Source organism: Plecotus auritus, assembly GCF_963455305.1.
Source record: "Plecotus auritus genome assembly, chromosome: 10".
Taxonomy (NCBI): domain Eukaryota; kingdom Metazoa; phylum Chordata; class Mammalia; order Chiroptera; family Vespertilionidae; genus Plecotus; species Plecotus auritus.
The window spans coordinates 5,092,293-5,112,281 of NC_137785.1; the positions used below are offsets into that span (position 1 = coordinate 5,092,293).

A 19,989-nucleotide genomic window follows, 5' to 3' on the forward strand; every position below is an offset into this window, starting at 1 on the left:
GAATCGAACCGTGACCTCCTGCGTCATAAGTTGACATTCAACCACCAAGCCATGCCGGCCGGGCTATTTTATTCTATTCTTGCTAAATATAATAAAGAGACAATATATGGTAGGTGAGAACATGGGGTCCCCCCAGGTTGAGATCCAGCTCCACGTCTCACTTGACATGCAACACTAATCCAATGCGTTTACCCTCTGAGCCTCGGTGTTCTCATCTGTAAAATGGGTCTCATACAGAAAACTCCTTCACAGAGTCGTGGTGAGAAGTAAGGAAACCGTCCGCATGGAGGACTCAGGATGGTGTCTGGCGTATGGCAAGTGCTCGGGACGTGTTAGCTGTGGTTTTTATTCCTTCCTCCAATTCTTCTCCGTGAAGTGGTCGTGCGGATATACTAACTAGTAGTTTAGATGAAAATCGGATTATACACAAAAAGTGTGTATACATTTTTTTGGGACACCCTATATTTATTTCATTTAATGAGAAATACCCATGCAAAGGAAGCTTTGGTAAAAAAAAACTCCATGTCTCTCCCCCCCTTTTTTTTTTTGAAAAGTAGATCTTATAGCAGCATCAATCTATACTAATAAAAGGGTAATATGCTAATTAGACTGGATCAACCGGACATCTTCTGGACGTCCAATGTCCTTCCAGATAAAGCTGGGGTCCCACCCAGGGGAAGCCACCCGCGGCCGGCCAGAGGAGGGAAGCCTGGGTTCTGGGTGTGGGGGCCGAGGCAGAGGCGGTTAGGGGCAATCAGGCAGGCAGGCAGAGTGGTTAGGGGTGATCAGGCAGGCAGGCAGGCCAGCGGTTAGGAGCCAGCAGTCCCAGATTGTGACAGGATGTCCTACTGCCAGTTTAGGCCTGATCTTTGCCGAATCGGGCCTAAACTGGCAGTCGGTCATCCCCCGAGGGGTCCTGGATTGCAAGAGGGTGCAGGCCGGGCGGAGGGACCACCCCCTCCCCCATGCACGAATTTCTTGCACTGGGCCTCTAGTATTAACAATGAAAAGGTAGAGCAGCATTATTCACAATAGCTAAGATCTGGAAACAGCCGAAGTGCCCCTCAGCAGATGGGTGGATGAAAAAGCTGTGGTACATTTACACCATGGAATACTATGCAGCTGTAAGGAAGAAGAAGAAGAAGAAGAAGAAGAAGAAGAAGAAGGAGGAGGAGGAGGAGGAGGAGGAGGAGGAGGAGGAGGAGGAGGAGGAGAAGAAGGAGAAGAAGAAGGAGAAGAAGGATCTCTTACCCTGTGAGACAGCATGGAGGGACCTGGAGAGTATTATGCCGAGTGAAATAAGCCAGTCAGAGAAAGACAAGCATCACATGAGCTCACTCATATGTGGAATCTAATGAACAAAATGAATGGACGCACAAAATAGGTCCAAGGCATGGATACATGGGACAGATGGACGGATCTCAGAGGGGTGGTGGTCGGGGGATGGGAAGAGATTAACCAAAGAACTTGTATACATACATGCATAGCCCATGGACACACACAATAGTCCTGGGGTGGGGCAGGGGCTGGGTGAAGGGAAGCAAAGGGAGGGAGGGATGGGGGACATCTGTAATAGTGTCAACAATAAAAAATGAAGCCCTGGCCGGTGTGGCTCAGTGGTGGGAGCATCATTGCATGCGCCTGAAGGTCATGGGTTCGATCCCCAGTCAGGGCACACGCCCAGGTTTCGGGTTCGATCCCCAGTCAGGGCACACCGCCCACGTTTCGGGTTCGATCCCCAGTCAGGGTGGGTATGGGAGGCAACCGATTCATGTATCTCACATCTCTCTCTCTCTCTCTCCCTCCCTCTCTAAAATAAATGAAAAATATAGATCAACTGGATCATAAGGAGATTTGGAAATTCTCTTCTTCCAAATACACCAGCCAGACAGTGTAACCTCAGCTAGAGGAGTAGATGCTAACAGTGAATGTTTCTGAAAAAAAAAAAAAGAACTCATAGGCAAAACAGGGGAATTGAAAGCTCTCTACAAAAAAAAAAAAAAAAAGCCCATTTGAATGAGGAAATGGGAAAAAACAAACACCCAAATAGACAGTTTACGGAAATAAAAGGGACCTCTGGTCGACCCAAACCTCATGGAAGTGTCCCCAGTGGCGTTAGTCATCAGAGACATTCAAGCTAAAGCCAAAAGATGCCTCTGCCCCCAACAGTGTAGCTAAAATCAAGGGGTGGGGACTGGACGAGGTTGGTGAGAAGGTGACCAGGACACTGGAATGCACTGGTATGAACCGAGACCGTCACTTCGTTTGCTTGCTTGTTTGTTTTAAGATTTTTAAAAATTGATTTTTAGAGAGAGGAAAGGAGGGGGAGAGAGAGAGAAAACATCAGTGTGAGAGCTGAACATCGGTGAGCTGCCTCCTGCACGCCCCTGACCGGGGTTCGAGCCAGCGACCCGGGCACGTGCCCTGACCGGGAACTGAACCGGTGACCTTTGGGCGTACAGACCGGCGCCCGACCCACTGAGCCACACCAGCCAGGGGCGTACCATCACTTTGAAAAGTGTTTGGCGGTACCCACAGAAGTTGAATAATTGCACAGCATCAGAAAAACAATTACACGCCCAGATTTACACGGAGTGGCCAGATGATGATGATCTCTGGACGCATGATAATCTGGCCACTCAGTGTATATCCTATATAATAAAAGGCTAATAGGCAAATTGTTCCCTCGGCCAGGAGTTCAACCAGCAGGCAGGCTGGCCAACTGCCCATGTCCCCTCCCCCTGGCCAGGTTGGCTGGACCCCACCCATGCACGAATTCATGCACAGGGCCTCTAATATATATATATATATATATATATATATATATATATATATATATATATATATATATACACACACACACACACACACACACACACACACACACCACACCACACACATATATACACAGAGTGGCCAGATTATTATGCGTTCAGAGATCATAATAATCTGGCCACTAGTGTATACTAGCAGAAATGCACATATATGCTTATTGAGAAATATGTATTAAGATATTCAGCTTGGCTGGTGTGTCTCAGTGGTTGAGCATCAATCCATGAACCAAGAGGTCCCTGTTTTTTTCTTGTGTTAATCCTCACCCGAGGACATTTTCCCATTGATCTTTAGAGAGAGGTGGAAGAGAGAGGGAAAGACAGAGAGAAATATGGATGTGAGAGAAACACATCGATTGGTTGCCTCCTGCCTGCACGAGCCCCAACCAGGGCCGGGGGCGGGGGGTGGCGGGGGGAACCTGCAACCAAGGTACGTGCCCTTGACCGGAATCGACCCCGGGACCCTTTCGTCTGCAAGCTGACGCTCTATCCACTGAGCCACACCGGCCAGGGAAGCGGGCTGGCTACCTGATTAATCAAAGTTCACAAAAGATTCAACCTCTGCTTATTGGCTTCGTGGCGACAGGCAGTAATGGGCCCATTGCCCGGTAACCAACTGAATCTGTGAGCTGCAATTTTTATTTTATTCCGCAAGAATAACATACTTCATGCTTCATCGGTAAAGAAATAGTGTATGCTGTAATAAGACCTTCCAGTTAAGGAAAGGAGGGGAGTTTGAAAAATTAAGCTTTTAAAAAAATACATTTTAAAGTTGATTTCAGAGAGAGGAAGAGGGATAGAAACATCAACGATGAGAAAGAATCACCGATCGACTGCCTCCTGCATGTCAATCAGGCTTGCAACACCAGCCGGGAAATAAATAAATAAATAAATAAATAAATAAATAAATAAATAAACAAACAAACAAACAAACAAACAAATAAATAAATAATAAAATTAAGTGTTGCCCAGCTGGCGTGGCTCAGTGGTTGAGCATCGAACTATGAACCAGGAGGTCACAGTTCAATTCCAGATAAGGGCACCCTGGGTTGTGGGCTCGATCCCCAGTGTGGGTGTGCAAGAGGCAGCTGATCCGTGATTCTCTCTCATCATGGATGTTTCTGTCTCTCTCTCCCTCTCCCTTCCTCTCTGAAATCAATACAAATATATTTTTTCAAAAAAATTAAGTGTTGCCCTAACCGGTTTGGCTCAGTGGATAGAGCATCGTCCTGCAGACTGAAGGGTCCCAAGTTTGAATCCGGTCAAGGGCATGTACCTTGGTTGCGGGCACATCCCCAGTGGGGAGTGTGCAGGAGGCAGCTGATCGATGTTTCTCACTCTCTATCCCACTCCTTTCCTCTCTGTAAAAAAATCAATAAAATTTTTTTTAAAAAATTAAGTGTTGCCCTAACCGGTTTAGCTCAGTGGATAGAGCATCGGCCTTCAGACTCAAGGGTCCCGGGTTCGATTCTGGTCAAGGGCATGTACCTTGGTTGCGGGCACATCCCCAGTAGGGGGTGTGCAGGAGGCAGCTGATCGATGTTTCTCTCTCATCGATGTTTCTAGCTCTCTGTCCCTCTCCCTTCCTCTCTGTAAAGATCAAGAAAATATATTTTTAAAAAGTAAGTGTTGACATGAGTTCAGCACGTGATAAAACCACGGCGTGCGCAGGTGGGAGACGGGCTGGGACAGAGCTGCCCCCCTGTGAGGCTCTGATTGGGAGAGGGGGTGCCTGGCATGGCCCCGGGCTCCTGTTCAGGAAGCGGGGCCCCTTGCTGGGCTCGACCCAGGGAGGCTCAGGGGCTCGCCCAGGATGCGGGGGGAAGCCGCTTCCTGGGGTGTGATTTCTGTTTAAGCCGCGGGCACGCCACATCCTGCGCACTTGTCCGCTGCGCTGCCTCCTGCGTTGGTTCGGAGCAGCCCAAGCACTTTGCATCCCCCGCGCCCCGGCCGGTGGCCTGCGTGTCTCCGGGAGTCAGGGAGCCGCAGGAACGAGGGGGTGCTGGTGGAAAAGCCTGCCCTGAACACGTGGCCTTGCATCGCCCAGGGCTGCAGGTGGGAGCCCGTGGGAGGCCGAGCCCGCGCACCGCCAAGTGCAGGCCAAGTCCCCGGAGCCTGGGCCTCAGACCAAGGTGGGTGCGCGGTGGCGAGGTCTTCCTTCCTGGTTCCATCGAGGCTGGGGGAGTCCACCCCCGCTCCTCCTCCCCCCCCCCCCCCCCGCCCCACCCCGAGGTTGCTTTCTGGGCTGGGCGCACAGGTTCTCCCAGCGGGAGGGTGACGGAGGAGCAGGCTCATCCGGATGACTGGGGGCCGGGGGGTGGGGGTGGGGGCGGGGGAGGCACTTTGCATCTGCGTCCCCTGGAATCACCAAGACACAGAGACCTCTGGGCCTTGTGGGATCAGACCCTGTCCTGGAGAGCCCACTGCAGACACGCCCATTTGGGAACGCTCAGAAACAGGGGTCTTTGCTCAGTGGTTGAGCGCCGATTCCCTGGACCAGGAGGTCACAGTTGGATTCCCGGTCAGGGCACAGGCCCGGGTTGCGGACTCGATCCCCAGTGTGGGGCGTGCAGGAGGCAGCCGATCCATGATTCCCTCTCATCACGGATGTTTCTCTCTCTCTCTCTCTCTCTCTCTCTCTCTCTCGCTTCCTCTCTGACATCAATAAAAGTATATTTTACAAAAAGGAAGCAGGGCCGGAGCTGCTCTGTGCGTGAGGGCCAGACCCAGGGCTGCAGCATGCCGATGGGCCCCGGGGCCACTGGCAGCGCCAGGCCGGTCTGTCCATGGGGGTCATGACCCCATCGCAGTCCCTGGAGGAGGGCCGCTCAGCGTGGGGCCCACGCCGGGGTGTTTCAATATGCCAAGCATTCTGATGCAAACACATCTCTCTTCTTAAAATTGAGTTGCAATTGGCATAGAACATTGTGTAAGTTTAAAGTGCACAGTGTTAATTTGATGCACTTCGATTGCAATAGAATTGCCATTGCAGGGCACGAACCCCTCCCCCACCCTTTCTCCCAGCGCCGGGGGGGGGGGGGGCGGGGGGGCGGGCGGGGCCCCAGGCGGCCCCACCCCCAGGCCCAGCTCCCACAGTGTCTCTCCTGACCCTTTCATCCCTTTAGGATTTTGCATTTGCCCACGGGTCACCCTACCCTCTCCTTTTTCCAGCGCCACTGGGGGAGGGCAGGGGGTGGGGGGTGGGGATGGGAAGAGAACTCTTGTTAGCAGGATTTTTTTTTTTTTCAGAGAGGAAGAGTGAGAGATAGAAACACCAATGATGAGAATCATTGATTGGCTGCCTCCTGCACCCAGTGGGGGGATCGAGCCCACAACCCGGGCATGTGCCCTTGGCCAGAATCGAACCCGGGACCCTTCAGTCCGCAGGCTGACGCTCTAGCCACTGAGCCAAACGGGCTAGGGCAGTAGGATATGTGTTTGTTTTTAATTTTTTTGTTGTTAATCCTCTCCCGAGGATATTTTTTTCCATGGATGTTGTTAGAGTGAAAGTGGGGGAGGAGAGAGAGAGAGAGAGAGAGAGAGAGAGAGAGAGAGAAACATCGATGTGAAAGGGACACATGGATGGGTTGCCTCCCACATGCACCCTGCCCCTGGGCTGGGGATGGAACCCCCTACTCAGGCGCGGTGCCCTTGATGGGGAATCCAACTTCCGTTCCTGGGCGGATGCTCTAACCACTGAGCCACAGGGGCCGGGGCACGGTATATTTTGAATGTGCTCAGTACCTTGTTGGGGATTTAACATATCTTTATTTCTTTTTAAAATACATTTTTTATTGATTTCGGAGAGGAAGGGAGAGGGAGAGAGAGATAGGAACATCCATGATGAGAAAGAATCATGGATCGGTTGCCTCCTGCACGCCCCCGACTGGGGATGGAGCCCGCAACCCGGGCCTGTGCCCTTGCCCGGGAACCGAACCCTGACCTCCTGGTTCACAGGTTGATGCTCACCCACTGAGCCCCGCCGGCCGGGCGGCAACGTGGCGTGTCTTCACATACGTGGAGGGAGCGGGCAGGCTTCCCATTTCAATATGAGGACGTGGCCGCGGGCAGTGGAGTAAGGCCTTGCACAAGCACAGAGGGCCCGTTAGGGAGCTGGAACCCACACTGAAGTCAGCTGGCTGCACAAACCCACGCTCCGCCTCGTCCCGCAGATCAGGGGGAGGTCCACGCTCAGGGGCTCCTCTGCCGGTGAGCTCAGCCCCATGCATGGCAGCTGGCGGGCGGGCGGAGGCAGGGGTGGGTGGGGGGCGGTGAATTAGAGGGGGGAATGGTTGGGGAAGCCACAGCCCTCCCCTGTCTCAAGCGGGAAGCAGTGGAAAGGCCTAGAGGGAGTTGTTCCTCTTTGGGCAGGGACGTCTATGTAGCAACGACGGGACCGCCTGACCCACACATCCTGTGCCCCGTGCCAGCTGCAGGCTCTGCTCGTCCACCTCCTCCTGACTCCGGGGCTGCGCAGGCTGCGGGCTGGCCATGAGCCCCCGGCCCTCCACCCTCCTGGGCCTCGGTGAGTCCTGGATGGAGGGACCCCATCCCAGGGACCGAGGGGGTGGTGGCTGGGGAGGCGTCTCCATCCCTGCTCGGTCTGACTCCAGCCCAGGAGACGCATGGTCCCTCCTGGGGGTCTGGCCCCTCAGCTCTGGCCCTGACCTGAGTGTGAACTGGGAGGGTCAGTCCTAGAGGCCGGTGCCTGGGCGTGGGGACAGGGTCTGACTGAGGACCTGATTGGAAGAGGGGGTGGGGGTTTGTCTGGAAACTCAGAGCAGGAAGCAGGCTTGTGCTCAGAGGGGATGCTGAGGAGGGAGCCTGGGAATTCTCGGGGCTGGGCCCGCTGCCTCCAGGAAGGCCCCCTGATTGCAGCCCGGGAGGACCCAGGTGCTGGGCGTTGTTCTCACCAGCCCTTCCCTTGCAGTGCTCTGCCTGGGCCAGATGATCCATGTGCAGGAGGGTGAGTCCGCCTTCTTAAATGGAGTTTTTCACACAAGTTTCATGTCCAGGCCAAACACTGATTTTCCTTAGAGTCCTCTCCCGGTGTGTCTTCAGCTGGAATGAGCCCCAGCCTCTCTCTTTGTCTGGGTCTGTCCTCACGCCCTCTGGCTACGTTACCCTCAGAAACCCAGCCTTTCCTTCACTTTCACAAACACCAGGTTCTGTCTCTACCTTGGCCTCCTCCCAGGCTGAGGGCTCCTGTGCTCGGCTTGGCTCATTCCCCCCTGACCTCTGGTCTCAGCTCAGGGCTGCCTCCCCCTGTGACTCTGAGAGGTCAGCGCTGCCCCCCTCACCCTGAGCCCCCCACACTCAGCCCTGAGCCCCCCACACTCAGCCCTGGGCCTCCCACACTCAGCCCTGAGCCCCCCACACTCAGCCCTGACCTCCCACACTCAGCCCTGGGCCCCCCACACTCAGCCCTGAGCCCCCCACACTCAGCCCTGACCTCCCACACTCAGCCCTGGGCCCCCCACACTCAGCCCTGGGCCCCCCACACTCAGCCCTGGGCCCCCCACACTCAGCCCTGAGCCCCCCACACTCAGCCCTGAGCCTCCCACACTCAGCCCTGAGCCTCCCACACTCAGCCCTGAGCCCCCACACTCAGCCCTGAGCCCCCACACTCAGCCCTGAGCCCCCCACACTCAGCCCAAGGCCCCCCACACTCAGCCCTGAGCCCCCCACACTCAGCCCTGAGCCCCCCCACTCAGCCCTGAGCCTCCCACACTCAGCCCTGAGCCCCCCACACTCAGCCCAAGGCCCCCCACACTCAGCCCTGGGCCCCCCACACTCAGCCCTGGGCCCCCCACACTCAGCCCTGGGCCCCCCACACTCAGCCCTGAGCCCCCACACTCAGCCCTGAGCCCCCCACACTCAGCCCTGAGCCCCCACACTCAGCCCTGAGCCCCCCACACTCAGCCCTGAGCCCCCACACTCAGCCCTGAGCCCCCACACTCAGCCCTGAGCCCCCCACACTCAGCCCTGAGCCCCCCCACACTCAGCCCTGACCTCCCACACTCAGCCCTGAGCCTCCCACACTCAGCCCAAGGCCCCCCACACTCAGCCCTGGGCCCCCCACACTCAGCCCTGGGCCCCCCACACTCAGCCCTGGGCCCCCCACACTCAGCCCTGAGCCCCCCACACTCAGCCCTGGGCCCCCACACTCAGCCCTGGGCCCCCCACACTCAGCCCTGAGCCCCCCACTCAGCCCTGAGCCCCCCACACTCAGCCCTGAGCCCCCACACTCAGCCCTGAGCCCCCCACACTCAGCCCTGAGCCCCCCACACTCAGCCCTGAGCCTCCTCCCCTCAGCCCTGAGCCCCCCACACTCAGCCCTGAGCCCCCACACTCAGCCCTGAGCCCCCACACTCAGCCCTGAGCCTCCCCCCCTCAGCCCTGAGCCCCCACACTCAGCCCTGAGCCCCCCACACTCAGCCCTGAGCCCCCCACACTCAGCCCTGAGCCCCCCACACTCAGCCCTGAGCCCCCCACACTCAGCCCTGAGCCTCCCCCCCTCAGCCCTGAGCCTCCCCCCCTCAGCCCTGAGCCCCCCACACTCAGCCCTGAGCCCCCACACTCAGCCCTGAGCCCCCCACACTCAGCCCTGAGCCTCCTCCCCTCAGCCCTGAGCCCCCCACACTCAGCCCTGAGCCCCCACACTCAGCCCTGAGCCCCCACACTCAGCCCTGAGCCCCCACACTCAGCCCTGAGCCTCCCCCCCTCAGCCCTGAGCCCCCACATCAGCCCTGAGCCCCCCACACTCAGCCCTGAGCCCCCCACACTCAGCCCTGAGCCCCCCACACTCAGCCCTGAGCCCCCCACACTCAGCCCTGAGCCCCCACACTCAGCCCTGTGCTCCCTCTGCCCTTCCGCCCAGGAAGGCAGGGGTCCTCCTGTGTTTCTCCTGTTTGTGGGCCAATGGCACAGGAGGCGTCTATAAACGGAGCGATGGGAGCTAAGCTGTGGCTGAAGGAACGAGGGGAGGGGCGACCGAGGGAATGAGTGCTGGGGCTCGGCCAGCTCTGTCTCTCTCAGGGACTGGGTAACTGGGGTGCCTTCTTCCTGTTTCAGGGCCAGAGCCCTCTCTTCCCCTCCCAGCCCAGTTTAGACACTTGGGGTTTCAGGAGCCTCCATCACAAGGAAGTAAAAATGGGCTGAGGGGGAGGTGGGAAATGCAGAGGGAACCTCAGTGAGTGCTGCTCAGAGGACGTGCCCTGGACTCGGGGGTCCTCACCCACTGGGGTCCGGTGAGCAGGTCTGGGCTGGTGTCCACTCCCACCCCCACTAGACTTCCCATGGGGCCATTCAGCTCCCATTTGGTCCCCACAATCTCCCCCAGCTGCCTGCAGACGCGGCCAGGTCATTCCCACCATCTCAGACTCCAGCGTCCCTGTCCCCACGAGTGACCTGCTCACCCTCACCCTCTGCCTCCCTCCCAGCCCTGTCTGTCCCCCTGGAGAGTGGCCGTGGGGAGGAGGACCTGTCCAGGGCCCTAGGCTGCTCTGACACCTCCCCTGTCCCCCTGAGAAAAGCCCATGATGTCACCAGAACTTGTGTAACGTGGGGAAGTCACTGGAGTGATGAGAATTCAGTCCTCTGGAGGGACCGAGGGGGTGGTCTCTTGGGGAAGGGATGGTGCAAATGGCTTAAAATTAGATTGCAGACATAGTTGCACAACTCTGCAAGTTTGCTAAAAACATTAATGTGCACGCTTAAGACACGGGGGGTGTGAGGTTGGAGATTTCCTCATGATGGAGCCTGAGATCCTGCTCTGCTTCCTCCCAGGGGCCCTGCCCAAACCCTCCCTCAGGGCCGAGCCAGGCCATGTGATCCCCCGGGGACGGCCTGGGACCTTCGTGTGCCGGGGCCCAGCTGGGGCTACGTACTTCCGCCTGGAGAAGGATGGAAATGCTGTACTCCACAGTCAGGAAAATGTGTCTCAAGATGGGTCGCAGGTGACAGAGGCCAGATTCCACTTCCCTGCAGTGAGTGCAGACAAGGCTGGGCGTTATCGCTGCCTCTATCAACAAGGGTCAGACTGGTCTGAGCGCAGTGATGCCCTGCAGCTGCAGCTGACAGAGGAGGACGTCTCCACTCGGCCCTCAGGTGCGTCCCAGGGCCCTGCACCCTCTCCCAGCCGCGTCTCTGTCCTCGGGCTCCCTGCCCCCCTGTTCACCCCCAGCCCTGGGGCTCCCCTCCCTCAGCCTTCACCCCTGGCTCAGGGCCCTGGAGTCAGGTCCCATCTGGACACCACGGTGGCCTGGCCCCTGACCCCCGCCTCAGAGGGGACACAGAGCTGTCCCTGCTGGGCTGGGTGGGGCCTGAGCTTCCAGCCACCAGGTGGGGACAGCACCCTTCAAGGGGCCCACGTCCTTCCCCTCAGGATGGGGGGGTGCCCTCCCCTTTCCCTTGGCCAGGCTCTGTGGGCCCAGGCAATGTGTCCCCTGGGGTCCACCCTCCATGGGCAAGTGAGGGGGGCATGACCAGGGCGGGATGGTGCTCTGAGGGATTTGGGGGATGAAGCTGTCCGTCCCTGTGTGTGATCAGCCCCCGAGACTTCCTGGACTCAGGGTCCATCAGGCATCCCCCCTCCCCCATGTCCCGGGCTCAGGGGAGCTGCTCCCTGCTGGTTCTGTGAGGCCACGAGGCACTGGTGGTGGGAGGTGAGAGGGGTGACCCCCCAGCAGAGTGGAGCAGGGCTCCCCTTCTCTCCTGCCCACCCCCCCCATAGCTCAGGGTGCTGTCTGGGATTGAGTGAGGGACAGACGTGGCCTGTGGGTGGACACTTAGGGCGGAGGGGCCAGGCTGAGAGGGAGAAACCCAGGCAGCCCCCACAGAACATCAGCCCTTCCCCTGCCCTGTTCACAGGAGCCCCCCGAGTTCTCAGCTCCACCCTCAGCTCTACCCCCAACTCTGCCCCCAGCTCCACTCCCAGCTCCACCCCTGTCACATACACAAAGCCCCTCTTCTCAGCTGGTGAGTAGAGACCTCTGCTTGGAGGGGTTCCGGGGGGGGGCTCTGTGCTGGGGTTCCGACTGCATCCTCCCAACTCTACTGGGGAGAATTAATTAGAATGAACAACAAAAAATGCATAGCCTATATAATAAAAGGCTAATATGCAAATCGACTGAACAGCGGAACGACCTGTCGCGATGATGGGCATTGACCACCAGGGGGCAGACGCTCAACACAGGAGCTGACCCCTAGTGGTCAGTGCGCTCCCACAGGGGAGCGCCGCTCAGCCAGAAGCTGGGCTCATGGCTGGTGAGCGCAGCGGTGGTGGCAGGAGCCTCTCCCGCCCCCATGGTAGTAGGACATCCCCCGAGGGATCCGGGACTGCGAGAGGGCGCAGGCCTGGCTGAGGGACCCCCCCACCACCCTGAGCGCACAAATTACATGCACTGGGTCTCTAGTATGTCTATATGTACAAATATCTATACTAATAATAGAGGAATATACAAATTGTCCGGGATGCCATCAAAGTAACAGTAACGACCAAACAGCAGGGTGTGTGGGGTGACCAGGCTGGCGAGGGGTGCAGTTGGGGGCAACAGGGCCGGCTGGGGAGGGCAGTTGGGGATGATCGGGCTGGCAGCGGAGCAGTTAGGCATCAATTAGGTCGGCAGGGGAGCGGTTAGGGGTGATCAGGCTGGCTGGCAGAAGTGGTTAGGGAAAACCAGGCAGGCCAGCGTTAGGAGCCAGCAGTCCTGGATTGTGAGAGGGATGTCCGACTGCCGGTTTAGGCACAACCGGCAGTTGAACATCCCCCAAGGGGTCCCAGATTGGAAAGGGTGCAGTCCGGGCTGAGGGACACCCCCACTGTGCACAAATTTCATGCACCAGGCCTCTAGTAAATATATAATTTACAAGGTAAAGTTTCAGATCTATAATTTATGTTAGTGTATATAGTTGATTATACATTAAATATATAAGTAATATGATTAATATAATAAGCACATTACAAATGAATATACAGTACATTATGGTAAATTATATCATGTAGTACTACAATCAATATATTCAAATGTGAACATAAATATGCACCCTATATTATATAGTAACATGTATAATTGATATCTTGTATACCTTATGCAGTATAAGTTCTTTTAAATTTATATTTTTAAATATTTATGTAGTTCAAATTATACATGTATAAGTGAAATCCCATAATTTTAAATATATATTTATACCCATTATAGATTATAATTATATAATTTTGTTATAAATAGGTCATGTTATACATAGTACATACATGCTACACATATGGCATATACATCTAAGTGTAAATTGTGCTAAATGTCTTAAAGGGAAGGACAGGCAGCAGCGTGTGGAACAGCGGGTGGGTCCTGGGTCCTGGGCTGTCCCAGGTGTCGGGGCGGGAGGACCAGGGAGGGGAAGTCTCCTGCTTTCTTAAGGGATATGAGGACGCGGGGGCGCTGTTCCAGAAGAGGAAACGAGGGACTCGCACCCTGTGCGTGGACGAGCTCTTGGACCTCAGTCTGATCGCCTGTGAAATGGGCTGTGCTGTGCGCATGCGCAGAGCAGGTAACTGGTAAAGGCGTGGTGGACGCACAGCGCATGCGCCAAGCCCAGACCAGGCCTGGTGCTCCATCAACTCGCCCGCTAAGGGCAGGGCTTCAGGCAGCAGGAGGACACTGGGCGCTTGGCTTCCTCACTCCCAGAAGGGCCGTCCACCCCCAGCAGAGGCTGGCGGGAGAAAGACAGAAGAAATCAGGGATGGGGATTCCTGCCCTGGGGGTGGGGCCCCAGGAGGAGGCCAGCACTTCCTGTTCTTAGTGGGTGTGGTCTATCTGCATCCAGTGTGCACCCTTAGCCAGGTGTGGCCACTGAGCCCTGGAAATGTGGCTAGTGCAGCTGAGGGTCTGGCTTTTTTTCTAAAAAATATATTTTTATTGAGTTCAGAGAGGAAGAAAGAGGGAGAGAGAGAGAGAAACATCCATGATGAGAGAGCATCATTGATTGGCTGCCTCCTGCACGCCCCCTACTGGGGACCGAGCTTGCAACCCATCCATGTGCCCTACCAGGGATTCGAACCTGTGACCTCCGGGTTCTTAGGTCGACAACCACTGAGCCACTGAGAATCTGTCTTTTTAATTTATTTCACTTAAATGCCAGTGGATACAGTGACGCATGGGTACTAATTTGGACAGGACAGATGTAGGGCATTTGGCACCCTCACAGGAAGTCCCACAGGCAAAACAGTCCTGGAGGGAGCAGGTGAGGGTCCTGGAGTGGGGAGACCTCCATGGGGGGACCTGGAGGCTCAGAGCCTCCTCTGTCCAGCTCGGGCCTTAGACGCACGTCCTCCTGGTTCCTCACTCCTAGGAGACACACAGACCATTCAAAGGACAGTTAGCAATCACGGTGAATGATGGGGACAGAGGACCTGGATGCAGAGTGTGCCTCGTGGGGAAGGGAAAGAATGGGCTTGGGCATTGGTCATACCTCAGCTCTGTCAACATCCTGGGGACAGAGGACCTCAGCACTCGGGACCCGGGTTTAGTAAAATGGGGATGATGGGTCCCTGCCGGGATTCTTGTTCCAGCATTAAGAAGGGTTCAGCAATCTGGAGAAAGGCTTTGTGTAGATTAAGAAGGAGTCCAGAGATGAAAGATAATTTTGGAAGGTATTGGGGGTCAGAGGAGCCTGGCTGAAGAAACGAGATTCTCCTTGTCTCAAGACCCCTTGCTTTTTATTAACACAAATTGTCCTAGGGCAAGGTGGAGATATTGTCAGATTGGGGAATAGCCTACGACTGTTCAGGTGTTTGGCCAGTAGGAGGCAATAACATGTAGATTGAGAAGCCCTGAGCTCTCTGGCAGCAAACACTCATCCTATTCAGGTTTGGGGGAAATGCCTTTAGCCATTCCCAACAGATGATAACATATGTGACACAGCCCTTGTTGAGTCCCCAAGTTCCATCAACCTTTTGATGAAACTCCTGCAATTATGACATGCTGGAACTGGCTTCCGGCAGGTCCCATGCCACAGGACTACCAGGCATGTGGGAGATTAGATGCATCAGTGTGAACATGACAGGCCCCCAGCATATTCATGGTATGCAGTTGGTGCTCCATACATGCATCCTGTGGATACTGTGGTTCGATCTTCCCTGCTCTCCCAGGCCTGTCGAGCAAATACGTTTACGTCCTTGTTGGGACCTCCGTGGTGGCCTTTCTCCTTTGTCTCCTCCTGCTGGTCCTCTTCTTAGTCCATCGTCAGCATCAGAGAAAACACGGTAGGTCTCAGGGCCAGGGCGGGGTGACCGGGGAAGGCTGTGTGGGGTGCTGGGGAGATGGCCTCCCTCCTAATTCACACCCTGATTGTCCTCAGAGTCCCCCCACAGCAAAGGCGAGGAGCAGAGGCCCCAGGAGAGGTGAGGACCCGCGGACCCCTCCCAGGTCTCTGCCTGCAGTCTCTCCCCACCCCCCATCCCCCCATGCTCACTTGTTCTTTCTCCTCAGGCTCAGCCCGGCTGCTGACATCACAGAGAGCACACCAAGTAAGGGACAAGGAGGGGGGGCTGCTCGGGGAAAGGGGACTGGCATTGAGCACCACTGAGGAAGCAATGGGGCGGGGCAAGATTACTGGATGTTCCAGCTGGAGGTGGAGACCTAAACCCATGACGTTTCAGGCAAATTTGCCTCTAAAGGTTCACCCCAAAGAAGTGACCACTGTTGTTCTCTTCCCCTCCCCCTCCCCAGATGAGGCCACGGTCTATGCACTTCCTGAGAAAAAGGGGGAGATGCAGAGAGCAGTAAGTATTGGATTAGTCACCTATTTCTGGGGAACCACGCACCCAACTTTATTTTTCTTTTTTTTAAAATATATTTTATTGATTTTTTACAGAGAGGAAGGGAGAGGGATAGAGAGTTAGAAACATCGATGAGAGAGAAACATCCATCAGCTGCCTCCTGCACACTCCCTACTGGGGATGTGCCCGCAACCAAGGTACATGCCCTTGACCGGAATCGAACCTGGGACCCTTCAGTCCGCAGGCTGACGCTCTATCCACTGAGCCAAACCAGCTAGGGCCCAACTTTATTTTTCAATCCTCACCGGAGGATATTTTTTCATTGATTTTTCAAAGAGCGTGGAAGGGAGGGAGGGAGAGGGAGAGAGGGAGAGAGAGAGAGAGAGGGAGAGAAACATCTCTGTCACAGCGACTGGTTATCTCCCACACACGCCTCAACCAGGGCCAAGGATTGAACCTGCGACCCTTCAGTCTGCAGCCAATGCTGTAACCACGGAGCCACACCAGCCAGGGCCAAAGTGCCCCCCCACAAGTATCTCAGTTTCTTGGGTCCTAATTTGGAAGCAGATTGAATCTGCTGGGTGGTTCCGGCTCGCGGACTCTCAGGAGGCTGCTGTCATGATGACGGGCTGCATTCATCTGAAGGCTTGACTGGGGGGCTGCAGGTCCACGTGCAAGATGGCACTCTCCTAGGCTGAGGGCAGGAGGCCTCCGTTCTTCCACACGTGGGCTTCTCCGTGGCAGCCGCCTCCCCCAAGAGGCGGGGCCCCCGGGAGGGAGGACAGAAGCCCAATGTGTCTTGAGGCCTCTCCATGGAGGTGGCATGCCCTCCCTTCTGTCATATTCTATGGATCACACAGCCCAACTCCGATTCTATGTGGAAGGAAACTCCACAATGGAGATTCGGGAGGTGGGACCACAGGGGCCACGTGGAAGCTGGCCACCATAGTCTGTCCTTCCCACTGCCCCCTCTCCTCTGCTCCGGCACACTAACCCACCCTGGCTCTCTCCCTCAGAGCCCCGCTGCAGGAGATGCCCAGGAGGTGACATATGCCCAGCTGGACCAGCGGGCCCTCACCCTCAGAACAGCCCAAGCTGTGTCCCCACCGCCCGCGGAGCCCACAGCTGCTGCCAGCACATACGCAGAACTTCCCAGACGCTGACTCGGACACCTGGCCTCTGCACCTAGAGACACAAGTCACTCTTTAAAAAAAAAAAAAAAGTTAAATTCTTTATTGTTTAAAGTATTACATAAGTCTCCTTTTCCCCCATTGACCTCTCCCTGGCTGCCCCCAACCCAGACACAAGTCACTCTTGCAAAGGCCCGAAGCACCACCAGGAGGGCTTCCCTGTGGAATCACCCCATTCTTTTTTTTTTTTTTTTAATATATTTTATTGATTTTTTACAGAGAGGAAGGGATAAGAATAGAGAGTTAGAAACATCGATGAGAGAGAAACATCGATCAGCTGCCTCCTGCACACCTCCCACTGGGGATGTGCCCGCAACCAAGGCACATGCCCTTGACCGGAATCGAACCTGGGACCCTTGAGTCCGCAGGCCGACGCTCTATCCACTGAGCCAAACCAGTTAGGGCGAATCACCCCATTCTTGACAGCCATCTATTCATTTCTCCTGGAGGCGAGAGCTGGAGTCAGGGGACCCCTACTCAACACCTAGGAGGTTCATTAACCAGGTGGCCCCTCCTACAATCCACCAGCTCCTTGGAGCACCCATATAACCTTTGTTTTCAGAAACCCAGCTACAGTTGTCCAGCAGTTTCTAGCAACCCAGCTACAGTTGTCCAACAGTTTCCAGAGACCCAGCTACTATTGCCCAGCAGTTTCCAGAGACCCAACCACAGTTGCTCAGCAGTTTCCAGAGACCCAACCACTGTTGCTCAGCAGTTTTCAGAGACCCAGCTACAGTTGGTGGGCTGTTTCCAGAGACCCAGCTACAGCCTGACAGTCACCCAGCTGGTTCCAGACATGTCCTGTGAATCCCCACCTTCCCCCTCCGCCACCCCCCAAGGCGGTTGGAACCATCTTCCTAGCTGACTCTAACGACTTTCCACTTGTTGACCTTGAACCTGGGCCATATTGATGCAGCGAATCTCTGATGCCTCATTGTCTCTGAATCCTGCTTCACCTTGTTCATCAATAAATGTTCTCACACACCCAACTATGGCAGCCCTGCACGAGGAGCTGGGGTACATGGTACCTGGTCCCCAGTCTCTGCCTCCACAGATGCTCACAACTTAGTAAGGGAATAAAGACAGAAAAAAAAAAGGCATCGATGATTTCTGATCTGAGTGTGGTTCTTTGTCATGAGTGAGTAGGCATCTAAGGGGTTGCTTGGCTGGGTGAGGGTGCAGAGCATACACCCCTACCCCCACCACATGCATACACATGCCCGTGAAGGCACAAATGCACACACACACACACACATGCAAACACATGCACACACTGGTACAAACGCATAAACATGCATACACCCACATCGTGAACACGTGTGGACTGGGCACAGGTGTGGCGAGGCCATGATGGCACGGGAGGGTCCCTCGGGCTGTTAGTCCACTCTGACGGATCTAGCGTGTTCCCATTTCCTGTGCCCACCCCAGGTTCATCCCCACTGGACACCATGCATTCTCCACACAAATTGCACCTACCCAGCTCTCCAGCCTTGTCCTTGGCCTGACCTTCCTCCCCTCCCCTAGCTAATGCCCTTCAAGACTGGGATTGGATGCTGTTTTGCCCAGTAAGTTTGCATTGACTCCTCCCCTAAAGTGAGAGTATTCGCTTCCTGTGGCTGCTGTAACAAATCACCACACACTCCGTGGCTTCCGACAACACAGTGTATTGTCTCCCAGGTCAGGACGCCAGAAGCCTGAAGTCAGTTTCGTTGGCGAAGATCAAGGTGCTGGCTGGGCTGCACTCCCTCCGGGGACAGTAAGGGAGAATCCGTCTCGTTACCTTTGGCAGCTTTGCGGGTGTAAGGTTGAATCAGAGGTGTAAGACTTAATCTGACCGCAGCCAATAAGTTGACCAAGACAAGCAGGGTAAAGCGAAAAATCGCGTTTATTGAAAGCTCTCGGGTGAGGTCCCGCGGTCCGAGAGCACAGGCCGGGGGAGTCACACTTTATTCACCGGTGGGCTTCACCGGTGGGCTTAGAGAAAATGAATTCAAATTCTAAGCAAGGCTACAAGCAGAACTTCCCTTTTTACTAAAGAGCCAGCCCTATGTGCACTTAGTGGTTATCTCGCTGGTGGCCTTGAAAACAACACAGTTCTATCCAATTAAAAAATGCACCTGGCATGGCATTGAAATTATGGGCATATCTAGTCTCTGGCCTATAAGGTCAGACAGCTTAAGTTTATCTTTTTCATTATTCAAGCAGGCTAGAAAGCAAAGTTTGTAAAGTTCCTGCTTTCCCAGCCCCAGACCTTACAGCGGGGCCGTCTGCACTCCTTGGCTTGCGGCCCCTTCCTCCATCGTCAAGGAGCGCTGCAGCTTCTTCACATCCCGCTCTCTGACCGGAACGTCTCCTTCCCTCCGTCTCTGACCCTCCTGCCTCCCTCTGAAAGGACCCTTGTGGTGACATGGGTGCACCTGGACCCATGGCTCATCTTCCGATCTGCAGATACCAGATGGTTCCAGGGAATAGGACATGGACACTGCTGGGGGCTGTTATTCTGTCCTCAGCACCAAGTCTGTCCCTGGGCTTCCTCAGGGCTCCTCGGTGGGCTCTCCTCTTTGCTGCTGGACACCGATGTCCTGGGTGACCCTGGAAGCCACCCCTTGAAACTGACCCTTGGTTCCCAGGATGACTGCATGGAGCAGAGCCTGCTGTGCCTCCTTGTATTGGCCACGTGTCAGGCACCTGTCAACCTGACGCGTTAACATCTGTCCTACAGGTGTCTGTCGGGCACACCGTGTCCTAGGTGACCCTGTACGATGCCTGCGTCACCTGGCACTGGCCTCCTGCCTCCCTCGCTGCTGCCCCAACCCCTGAGCAAGAATCTTCTTTCTGCCCTGATTGGTGTGGCTCAGTGGATAGAGCGTCGGCCTGCAAACCAAAGGGTCTCAGGTTCGATTCTGGTCAAGGGCATGTATCTCGGTTGCAGGCTCCTCCCCGGCCCGGGGCCCTGGTCACGGCTTTAGCAGGAGGTAACCAATCGATGTGTTTCTCCCACATCGATGTTTCTCTCTATCTCTCCTTCTCTCTCCCACTCACTCCAAAAATCAATGGAAAAATATCCTCCAGTGAGGATTAAAATATATATAGGCCCAATCCCACTGGGCCTAAACAGGCAGTCGGACATCCCTTTCACAATCCAGGACTGCTGGCTCCCAACCGCTTGCATGCCTGCCTGCCTGATTGC

At 55.6% G+C, this 19,989-nt stretch overlaps 1 protein-coding gene across 8 annotated transcripts; it reads left to right on the forward strand.

Moving 5' to 3' along the window:
- The first annotated feature begins 4,668 nt into the window (after window positions 1-4,668).
- LAIR1 (leukocyte associated immunoglobulin like receptor 1) lies at window positions 4,669-18,176 on the forward strand. 8 transcript variants are annotated; one of them, XM_080643352.1, is made up of 11 exons: window positions 4,669-4,963; window positions 6,789-7,040; window positions 7,203-7,356; window positions 7,762-7,797; window positions 10,620-10,940; window positions 11,703-11,810; window positions 14,980-15,093; window positions 15,189-15,231; window positions 15,320-15,357; window positions 15,560-15,612; window positions 16,626-18,176. In XM_080643352.1, the coding sequence occupies exons 3-11, from the start codon at window positions 7,323-7,325 to the stop codon at window positions 16,770-16,772; spliced, it is 894 nt and encodes a 297-aa protein (XP_080499478.1). In that variant the 5' UTR covers window positions 4,669-4,963; window positions 6,789-7,040; window positions 7,203-7,322; the 3' UTR covers window positions 16,773-18,176. The 8 variants fall into 8 exon arrangements, with proteins under 8 accessions (XP_080499478.1, XP_080499479.1, XP_080499483.1 ...); XM_080643353.1 differs by having other exon boundaries at window positions 4,710-4,963; window positions 7,262-7,356; XM_080643355.1 differs by having other exon boundaries at window positions 4,812-4,963; window positions 7,268-7,356.
- Window positions 18,177-19,989: the final 1,813 nt, after the last annotated feature.